General features: G+C 52.0%; 1 protein-coding gene across 1 annotated transcript; it reads right to left on the minus strand.

Moving 5' to 3' along the window:
• Positions 1 to 524: 524 nt before the first annotated feature.
• LOC311365318 (zinc finger protein 516-like) lies at positions 525 to 5946 on the minus strand (the record flags this gene model as incomplete). Its single annotated transcript, XM_084484832.1, has 4 exons — positions 525 to 575; positions 1509 to 1573; positions 2109 to 3593; positions 4473 to 5946. The coding sequence occupies 4 exons, from the start codon at positions 5944 to 5946 to the stop codon at positions 525 to 527; spliced, it is 3075 nt and encodes a 1024-aa protein (XP_084340958.1).
• Between the last annotated feature and the right edge of the window lie 5332 nt (positions 5947 to 11278).

Below are 11278 nucleotides of genomic sequence, written 5' to 3' on the forward strand. Positions count from 1 at the left end.
ACCTTTGTTTCGTCATTTGTCGCGTCAATGAGCGTGTACATACTTTGGGAGGATAGCCACGCCTTCAAATCAAGGCTAATCGCAGCCACCTGGGGAGACCATCATTGTAGTTCTTTTTCCCGACCCCACTCCACATAGAATCCACAAGAGCCTTCTTTACAACAACTACAACTCCTTGAGTCCTTCTCCCTGAAAGGGAAGACCAAACAACAGGCTCTGTAATGAACCAACTGCCATTTGGCCTCTGAATCTTACCAAGCACGACCGAAAACACGTCAAAAAGTATCGTACAAATCTCCCTCCAGGTTCAAGTCAATCAGCTCGCTGTTCGTCAATGGTGAAGGGAAGACGTCAGTTTGTTTTGCATCGATTGAGTCCCCCTCCCTCCCTCCCTCTCCCTCCCCCCAGGTCCATGAGAGGTAGTGGCTGTTGTCATATCCTTGGGCGAGCAGCAGGCCCTCTTGTTTGGTAGTCGTTGCTTGTGTCGTTTCTTTGGGAGGGGGGGAGGGGCAGGGGGGGGCTCTTCACGTTCCTTTCTGGAGGGACCCCGAGGAGGAAGTGGTGTGGCTGTTCACCTGGAACAGACAGGAAAAGACACCGGCGCCTGTCAGAATGCAAAAGGGAAGAAGTACAGCATCCACTCTTCGCTGTGTCTGGTTTGAATAACGCACCTTGTGTATCTACTGTGTGTATTTACTACCCAGCTATGTTGCGGACTCTCTTTGTCTCTCTTTGCAGGTACAGGTCGTTAAGGAGCAGCTAAGGGGTCAGGGCATTTGGCTCTGAGGTGGAAGCCTAAAGGCAGACCGCAGGCCCACTTCACACGCCACCTCTTCCACTTGAGGTTTGATTGGTTTGCAGATGGCTGTATGAAACGGCTGCGGTTGCCGATAAGACACAGAGCAGCAGTCGATCAAGCGTATTTGGGAAAACGTTTGTCTCACATTCCTGAAGGGCTGTGAGTGAAAGGTTGCAGAGGGGGGCTGAGCGTGGCTGCAGGTAGCTTTGGGGGAAGGCCTGACTGACAGGCCGGTGACAGGCCATATGGAGACGTCGGATGAATCTTACCCCGAGGGGGCAGAAATCGGCCATGTTGGTGAGGTGTGTTTTTTTTATGTCTTTGACTTCTTCGCCTCAACCCTGTCAGACACTCTCAGAGCGAGAAAAGAAAGACAGCGAGAGTGTGGAGGCTGACACGAGTACATGGGAGCACACACACAGACACACACACATATACACACACACACACACACACACACACACACACACACACACACACACACACACACACACACACACACACACACACACACACACACACACACACACACACACACACACACGATTGCGGATTTACATAATCACGAAGGAGTGAAAGCAATTTTGATGTAATTAATTTTGAAAAGGGGATTAATAGGACCAGATTCTGGGAAAAAACATTTTTTGTTGGAAATTCCAGATGTAACATATTCCTTCTAAAGCAGTAATCACAACAAATGTATACATACTTGTCTGGAAGCTTCAGAGCCAGAGTGGACTTCATTCACAAAATGTCCATTTAGCTGTAACATTGCTGTGGAACAGAGAAACCATAATTATTCTTCCTGATCACTTCTTTCCTATTTCCACAACATCAAAAACAACATTATGCACGGTACATTATAATCATACTTGGACCTTTGGGGTCACATGACACAAACAAAAAGTGGCTACAGTCTATATTAAGTCCACAATATCAATACATTCAAACTCAAACACAGTTGATAAGGCTCATGAAATGTAAAAACCTAAATCAACAAAAAAATACTGTGACTTGGGCTAACTAAAACTTTGTTTGGCCCCTTCTCTCATGTCGAACACTGTGGCAGTTTTAAACCCAACAAAGTCTTCCCATAATATCAAACCATCTCAAGATTTAGTACTAAACAATGACCAAAGAACCATTACTACCTACAAAATAACTTTCATTCCAATGCTCCTATGCTTCCAAAATGGCGGCGGTCATAGTGATGTGAAGTCTCCATGCACAAGCCCTAAAGGCTATTGGCTCCAGCTCAGTCCCCCTGTCTCTGAAGCAGCCCCCAGTGAAGTCAACCCTCTCCTCTCACCTTGGGGGTCGATCCGGGGGTCCACAAAGCCCCAGTGTTGGTACAGAGCCGCCAGGTCGTGGGGGCTGTAGTTCTTCAGGAGGCTCAACACATCGATGTCCATGGGCATCTCCGGCGCCGCCTCGCTCTTCCCCTGAGCGTACAGCTGAGGCTCGGCGTATGCTCTATCCCGGTGTGACCCCCACAGGTTCATGGCCGACCAGAGGTCGCGACCCTTAGCTGCCGCCACGGACACGGAGGCGGCAGCGTTGACGGAGTCCCGCGTCGGAGCGTGGCCTCCGCCGCTGTGATGGGGGGAGGGGCTGTGGACGTGGTTCCTGGCCAGCATGAAGCCCAGGCCCTCCTGGGGGAGCAGCCTGCCCTCCACAGAGACCCGGTGGCCCCGGTGTTTGGGGCTGCTGGTGGACCGGAAGGCCGGGCTGCCGTGGCCGGCGTAGGCGCCGCTGCCGGACGAGGAGCTGGCGTGTGCAGCGGTGGCGGCGGCAGCGGTGGACTTGCTCCGCCCCGGCTCCTCCGCCTTCTGGCTCCGCTCGCCGCTGGACGACTTCCTCTTCGGGGGCAGGAGCGCCATCTTCCTGCCGGACGAAGGCGATCCGTCCGCGGACCTGGAGTCCTTCGACGGGGCCGCGGTGGCGGACCGGGGTTTGACCGCAGTGGGGTTGCCCTGCTGAGTTTTGCCCGTTGACCGTCTACCAGCGCTGGTGGCCCCGGAACTAGTGGTACTGGTGCTATTGACGGTGCTACCGGTAGCGCTGGTGCTAGTCCTACCGGCAGCTCTCCCGGTGGTGGCGGTGCTGGCTGTGCCGGGGGCGGCGACCTCCGGGGCCTGCGTGCGCTGGGTCCTGGGGGTGGGCAGTGCCGGGCAGTCCTTGCCCTCCAGGAAAGGCGGGGGGCCGGTGCGTCTCCACTGGCCGCCAGCGCCGGCCTTGGAGCCCTTGAACCCGCCCAGGCACGGGGCCCACCTGGGGGCCACGGAGCTGGCGCCGTCCACCCGGTGGGCCACGCGCTGGTGGATCCACAGCACCTCCGGGTAGTTGGTGGTGTGGGCGCAGTACGGGCACTGGTGGCGCACCAGACCCCCCGTTTCCCCCGCGAGGTCGGCGGCGGCGGCGGCAGGGGGGTCCGGGACGGGAAGCGAGGACAGGTTGATTAGATTGGCGCCGTCGATGGGGACGGGTTTCATGGCGGTGCCCCCCTCCCCCGCCCCCTCGGGAACCTCGTTCTTCTCCTTTTTGACGGCCAACTCGGTCCAGTCCTGGCCGGGCAGGCTGGCGAAGGGGCTCCAGTAGGGCTGGCTGAGGAGAGCACTTCGGTTCCTGAGGTAGTCCATGTATTTAGAGTCTTTGGAGCCGCTCTGCCTGAGGTGGTCCTCCAGGCCCTTGGGGGCGCCGTGCTGGTCCGTGCGCGGCTTACACACATGAGACCTGAGGCTGGAGGCGTCCACAGCGTGGAAGTCACAGTGCTCGCAGAACAGGGGCTTCTTATCTGGAGGTGGGACAAGAACCACAAAGAAACAATGAGGCTGACCACTAGCATAGTACTAGAGCACAGACCCTCCTAAGGACCCCTCTAACCAGTATATTGTTTGGTCTGTTAAACACAGTGCTCTGTTAAAACATCAGGATGAACAGAAGTCCCTAAACACCCCATGGATCAGAGGATTTGGCAAATCCAAATTGCAGGATACACACACTGAACATCTCAAGGTTAAAGCTTGAAACAGCACCAACAACTGCAGTTGTTGCAGTGAATGGTTTCTGATTTGGGGTTTCTTTGGTATCGAAAGAGGCTTAGGGCCCCTGAATCAAGCCAACCTTTGGCAGAACATACCATGCGCTCTGAACCCATTCAAACCCGTTCAAGACTTTAGGGATAAATACAAAATGAAAGCAATGTTTACAGAGGTTGTGATCTGTGGCCAAATGCGCGGTATTGGCTTTGGACTGATGAGTGCAGGTAATGGCAGAAAGTACTTTTAGTACTAGAAAAAAAAGCCTGACTGCTCCGTCACCGCAGACCTACTGCCGCCATCAGTCCCTCTCAGTAGAAGCCCAACATTTGTATTCCTGATAACAGGTGTTATAAAATGTATTTTTGTCCCTTGAGGACATTTCCAATTCAAATATGCATGTGTTACCAGAAGCAATAAAACCACCATTACTCAACCCTTCCAGGAATACTGAAACTCCCAGTTACCGATCAGGAGCACCACAGTCGCACCAAAACCAATGAACCCAAGCGTGACCTACAAATCCAAACCTGATTCAAATATAGGCTAGTCTAATCACAAAACATTGCATAACATTAATCCCCTACAGGCAGATTGGATTAAGAATTAGAGTGGAGGCGATTTAAACATCTTACCTTTCTGACCTTGATTCCTGATGCTGTTGTTCTGTTTGGCCGAAGCCTGGCCCTCTTCCTTCAGCTTCTTCTTCTGCAGCGCCACATAGAAGGCGTGGCCCAGGCCGTTGAACAGGGTGTGGTCCGTCTGCCCGTGGTGGCCCCCGTTGCTCCCGCTCAAGGCGTTGATGGCCGGGTGCTCCTGGCTCACCCCGGTCTTCTTCTTCTTCAAGGGTGCAGCGGGCGTGTCGCCCTGCTTCCTCTTCTTGTCCTGCTTCAGTGCTACATACTCGCCCTTCTCCCGGTTGTACGCCACCTCCGCGTCCGCCAGCCTCTCCTCCCAGCCCAGGCCTCTCTCCGTCACCTCCACCAGCCGACCCTTGGTGGCTATCTGCCAGGCCTGGTAGCTGCATATGGGGTCCAGCTCCATGATTCTCCCCACCTGCTCCTTCTCGCCCGCCGGCTCCTCGGACCGGACGCATCGGAGGTTCAGGCTCTTCAGGAAGTACTCCTTGGAGGCGAGCAGCTCGGGGTCAACAGGTTTGTCCGGCTGCTGCTGGAGGGTCTGGGTCTGGGCGCGGCCGTGGCCCGGCTTGTGGAGCTTCTCGTGGGCCTGCAGGCTCCGGCGATCGTAGAAGAAGTTCCCGCAGCCGGCGCAGAGCTCGTAGAGGCACTCCTCATTGGCCAGGGAGGCGGGGTCCCGGTACGCCCCGTTGACGGTGGCTGGCTGCTGGCCCCCGTCGCCGCCCTTCAGCTGGGCTTTGGCACGGTGGATGCGCATGTGGCTCTGGAGGAACCAGGCCTGGCGGAACCGCCGCCCGCAGATCCGGCAGCCGTGGTCCTGGGAGCTCTTGTGCTTCTTGGCGTGGGCCTTGAGGAGCGCCGCCTGGGGGAACACCTGGCTGCACACGCTGCACGGGAAGGGCCCCAACTCCCCGCCCTCCGCCACCTCCTCGGGAGCGTTGGCGCCGCCGCTGCTGCCCGACGACTCCTCCTCGGCCGCGTCCGTGTCTTCGCCTCGCCTCGCCTTCTTCTTGGGAACTTTCTTCTTCTTCGCCCCGCCCTCGACGGCGGCGCTGTGCTCCTTCTCCGAGGAGCTGTCAGCGACCTCGCCGGTGCTGGCCGCGTCCTCTCCGCACCCGGGGGCCCCCTCCGTCGCCTCGTCGGGCCCCGGACTGTGCGGGGCGAGCAAGCCCAGCTTGTGGCTTCTGACGTGGGCCTTCAGACTGCCCTTCTGGGCCGTCCTGTGCTCACAGTAAGGGCACTTGTAGGGCTTCTCGCGGGTGTGCCTCCTCATGTGCTGCGAGAGCGAGCTGAGGAGGGGGAAGCTGCGGCCACAGACGCCGCACACATGGGCGGACATCTCCTCGTCCTCCACGGCAACGGCTGCCGGCGGCTCACTCTTGGCGTCCACCGGCGATTCTTTGGGCGACTCGCTGTCCTTTGGCGACTCCCTGTCCTTTGGTGAGCTGCGGTCCTTCTGGTCGGGGTCCATGGCGTTGCAAGGTTGTGCCAGCGGAGAAATCCTGGGTAGTTTTCCCTTTGTTTTTTCGTGACACTATGTGTGTATTTAGGTGTGCGTCTATGTGTGATGTTTTTTTATTCTGTTGGTCAAGAATGAAAGCAGAGGTTGACAGTTACTTCTTCAGAGTCCATCCTGCTTTTTGGTCTTCTTTGGGTATTTGTGTTGCAAACTCTTTGGACATGAAAACCTAAGAGGAAAGAAAAAGACAATTAAAATAATAATAAAATATTTGTTTTATAAGGTTAATTTCTTCCAATTGGAGACAGATATTTGACCATTGCTGATGTTGTCAACTGAATATAATCTCAGTTTAGTTAAGTTTAAACTCTATCACAATGTTACACATTCATCCGATGTGCGACAATTTAATATTGTTGTATCTTGTACATCTTTTCCCCCATTGTTTCCCACTGAGTATCCCAGCCTCTAGCATGTTTCCAAACAGCACAGTCCTCGAGCCCCCGAGTACGAATCACAATACATATTTCTCTTGGCTCGCATACAAGATGTGAAGTTGCTTAAGATGGCAGAGAAAGGGAAGCCCTTTGAGGGTGGAAGACATCCCATTGAGGGTCCATTTGCATTAGACAGGCTCAGGGGCGGCCATTGTCTGAGCCTCTATACGCAACACTGTCTGTATGCATTAGAGCGTGGCTGAGTGTGTCTCCACAGTGTGGAGTGTGTGTGTGTGTGTGTGTGTGTGCCCTTGGTTTCCTGTGCCTAAATTGGGTGTGTGAGGTGAGGCATGAAGAGATGTATTCATTCCTGACCAACCACGATGTCCCCTCAGGACTTGTACTCTAATTTGCGATCAATAATCCATCAACAAACTTCCAATTCACACACACACACACACACACACACACACACACACACACACACACACACACACACACACACACACACACACACACACACACACACATACATACAAACACACACACACACATACAGACACAAACACACACACACACACACACACACACACACACACACACACACAAAAGGATACACAGGCACAAACACACGGGTACACACACATTACTCCAACACAAACAGGCATCACAAAACACACACAAACGGACATCACACAAACATACCGTTGTCTCTATGCTGGAGTCACACTTTGTGAGTGCAAAGGTGAATAATCGCACAAGTTCGTTCAGACCACTTCCTTCATCGTAAATGAAGATAAACGGAATGCTTGTGAAGGACTTAGGGTCACATGGTCATCAAGGAGAGGACCCGGAAACCAGGGAAACATTCTTCATACACACAGACTAAAACACGTGTTTCATCACCACCTAAACACTAATAAAATACCAATTTGTACCAATACAAATATGACTTATATTCCCAGACAAAGATTTTGTCTTCACCTGACAGAGTGGAAAAAATCTATTGGCCAAGCAATTTCTTTAATATGCTTATTTTTTCTATGATTAAATCTATCCACCATTGGCTGGTGGCAGGAGAACATCTAGCCCTGCTTATTATGAAGACTCATCACTAAGGAGTGGGAAAACAATTGCGTGGTTGCCGTGGGATTTCTCGAACAAGCAAGCAGCGAGTGCTGTGTGGGGAAGAGAGGGATGTCATGGGAGGCAGAGCGTACTCCTCCATGCCCTGCCATTGGGAGATGGCCACGGCCATTGTGTGTGCCACACCAGGTCTGTCACATTGCTTCATGTCTAGCCCCCCCAGCCCACGCCAGGGGGTCCCCGTCTACTTATTGTCATGGCGGAGGGGTCCGGGCCCTGCTCGTCACTGTCTTGGAATAATTACACGTCTGGTGGATGAAAAAAGAGGCAGAGAGACAAAAGGGGGACAACTCTCTTGTTCGCTGAGGGTCCCACAATGAGGTCCGATGACCTGGGAAATCTTCTCAGTGGAGCCGTGAAGGATAGGAGGATATAGGAGGAAGAAGTACCCTCAATGTTCCTTCCTTCCTTCCTACTGATGTGTTTAAGGGAAATTCATGTTTATTTTGCTGTATGTAGCGTGTGTGTTTCGCCGCATACAGCCACACGCCCGCGTGCTCTAAACAGCACACTCATCAACGGAGATTATAGTAGGGGCATCGCTCGCAGAAATGGATGAGTTCTGGATTTTTTTTTAACTTCCCCCCTCTCGGGTGTGGCAGGTGTTTGGTGGGCCGACGCCATCAGATTAGCGCTCGTGCTGCACGCACAGGCCACGCGCACGGGACCCTCGCGCACGTGACCCACGCGCACGTGACCGTGTGCACGAGGGGGGCAGTGTGGCCCCCACATGTCTGTCCGTGGGGGATTTTCTTTCCCTGAGCACTGAGCGAAACTGGAAGGTGGCAATTAAGGGGTTGTGGTTAAGGCGCGCGTAATGAGTCGACACAATGGGGATGAAGTGATCGCCAGGGGCAACAGATGGGAGTAACTGGGGCACGGGAGTGAGGCTGTCTCTCTCTCTATAACACCGGGTGCTTCCTGGAAGCACGCACCGCACGCTTTAGCTAGCAAGAGGGACTATGTGCAGCCCATATTGTTGAAAAACACACAACACAATTATTATAATAAAAACTACGACAATATCATTAGATGGAGCTTTGACTCATAGCCTAAGGGAAATTACGGTGTTATAACATGGACACAAAGGCGGAGAAGAATAAAACAGGGGATTTTAGGAATTGACAATAGACTGCAACAACTATCTCATGTTAGTCTGCTTCTCATTCACTAACCCTGTGTGACTCTCTCCCACCTGTGCAGGCTCCTCAACCCCTGTGGAACGGGGTCAACGACACAGAATCACGCCCTTTATTTGGGAGGGGGGGTCTGCACGGAGGACAGCCTACAGCAGCAACGTGTTGCTGAGGCCGGGGGAGGGAAGGGAGGGGGCTGGAGGCTTAGTCGTGTCTTTTAGAGTCGTCTCTCTGCCCCCCCCCCCCCCCCACACACACACACACACACACACACACATACTCCACCCACCACACCCACCCACTCTATTTTCCCCCGACCTCCTTTCTTTGGCGGGTGAATGGCCGTGTCCAGTCAGCTGTGGTCGCCCTGATTCAACTTGACATCCCAACCAGCTCAGCACAAACTCCCTATGGTCACAGCACTTGCTTGCCTGTGTGTGTGTGTGAAGGCTATGTATGTCTGTGTGTCTGTGTGTGTTTATATATATGTTTGTGTGTATGTGTGTGTGTGTGTTCATAGCACATGCTTGTAATAAAAACTGAGGCATGAATTTGTCCAAATAACCCCTGCACTGCACCGCAAAAAATAAGCAAAAGAGATGATACTGTGTATGTTTGTGTGTGTGTATCTGTGTGTGGATGCATGTGGTTCTGTGTGTGCCTGCATGTGGCTATGTCCATGTGCAGTCTTTTCTCCCAAATACATTTGTTTGTGTGCATGCGTGTGTGTGTGTATGTGTGCGTGAGTGTATGTGTGCATGTATGTGTGTATGTGTATGTGTGCGTGTGTATGTGTGCCAGCGCCTGCGTGCATGTATGTGTGTCGCTATTTCCATGTCTTTCCTCCCACATATGTCTGTGCGTGTGTGCGAATGTGCACACACATGCATGTGTTTCTGTGTGTGTGCTTGTGTGTGTGTGTGTGTGTGTGTGTGTGTGTGTGTGTGTGTGTGTGTGTGTGTGTGTGTGTGTGTGTGTGTGTGTGTGCGTGTGCGCTGAAGTCATCCAACTATCCCCCAACAACAAGCACCATTCCTCTGCCAACGAACCCCAGACTGTCCACAGCACGCCACTGTCCTTCTGCCAGTGTTTCAAACCCGGCCAGTTACCCTCTCCTCCTGTCTACTGATTCCTGCAGTCAACCTGTGTCTTGTACCAGCAGCACAATATGGACACTACACCACCAGCAGTATCCCTCGAGCCAGGCTTGCTAATTTCTCTGTTGTTTCATCTATTTCCTTTCCTCCCTTGTCGCATTGGGGTATTATTAAGATGACTTGTTGCAGAGGTTGTGTTAGATACGAAAATATAATCAATGTGAAATGGAGAGTACCACAGAAAAAAATGCCAGTGTCTTCAATAGCCAGCCACTGTTAGATACAATTATTCTAGGAAATTGTCCATTTGAGTGTATATTCTGCTCAATGTCAAAACAGCATCAGGCCCTCAAAACGGTCAGCAGTTTGATATTTGTTTTCTGCTCCTGGTGGGAGATCTTGATATTCCAGTATATTATGTTACCGACTGCCACGTTAAAGGGGACAGTAGATGTTAACAGACTCTCTAGACCCTATCAATCGTTGTTATGGTGTAGTTGTGCTGACAGTTTTCTTGTGTGGAGACTAATGATAGCGACTGAGTGTGAAAGGACAGATCTTCAAAAGCGTAAAAACAAGATGGAGGGCCAATGTTTAACCTTATCGCTCAGCTAGAATGGAGTAGAATGAGATTATGTCGTAAAAGGATGGTTTGTTACCCTGAGTTGGTTTTAAAGAATTTGACAAATGCCACAAATGCACAGAGTGAAGTAGACAGTGACACATTTCTCTGCCCAAGAGCTCCCTTTTCAATAGGATTCACCATGACTCCGAAAGGTTATTGGGGCATTAAGCACAAGAAGATCCACAGATTATCATCATGAATTTACTTATTGGATGGCCATCAAGGTTAAGCGAGTAAAAACAAGCTGTTAGTCGCCCCCCTATCACATCATAACCGCTATCAGGGTGACTCAAAAATAACAACAATCAACATATCCTTACCCAGCACTCCATGCAATTTGAGAAACAGTAAAATAGACGCAGTATTTGGGGCAAACACTCCTAATGTGCCTAAGAGATTAGACGGCCATGGGCTCAGCAGCCACGCGCACCCACACACAGACACACACATACACACACACAAACACACACACACACACACACACACACACACCAACTTGCACACGTCTGTGCCCCTCCCCCCCACCCTCTTTGCACAACTCTCCGTCCGGTTACACAACACAAACACACACACACACACACACACACACACACACACACACACACACACACACACACACACAAACACACAGGGATTATTCTTCATAGCAGGAGCCGAGCTACTGAATGAGTGGCCTTTTACCACACATGTGCATTATAGACACCACTGCAGTAGTGCTGGCCGAGAGAGCCTACAGGGACAGAGAGAGAGAGAGAGAGAGAGAGAGAGAGAGAGAGAGAGAGAGAGAGAGAGAGAGAGAGAGAGAGTTAGAAAGAGCCCTGTGTCTGCATGCAGGGTGAATAGTACAGTCTAACTTACATACTTACTACTTGTATAGAGAACGTTGTTGATGATGCTTTCAAT

This window comes from Micromesistius poutassou (assembly GCF_964030765.1).
Source record: "Micromesistius poutassou genome assembly, chromosome: 20".
Lineage (NCBI taxonomy): Eukaryota > Metazoa > Chordata > Actinopteri > Gadiformes > Gadidae > Micromesistius > Micromesistius poutassou.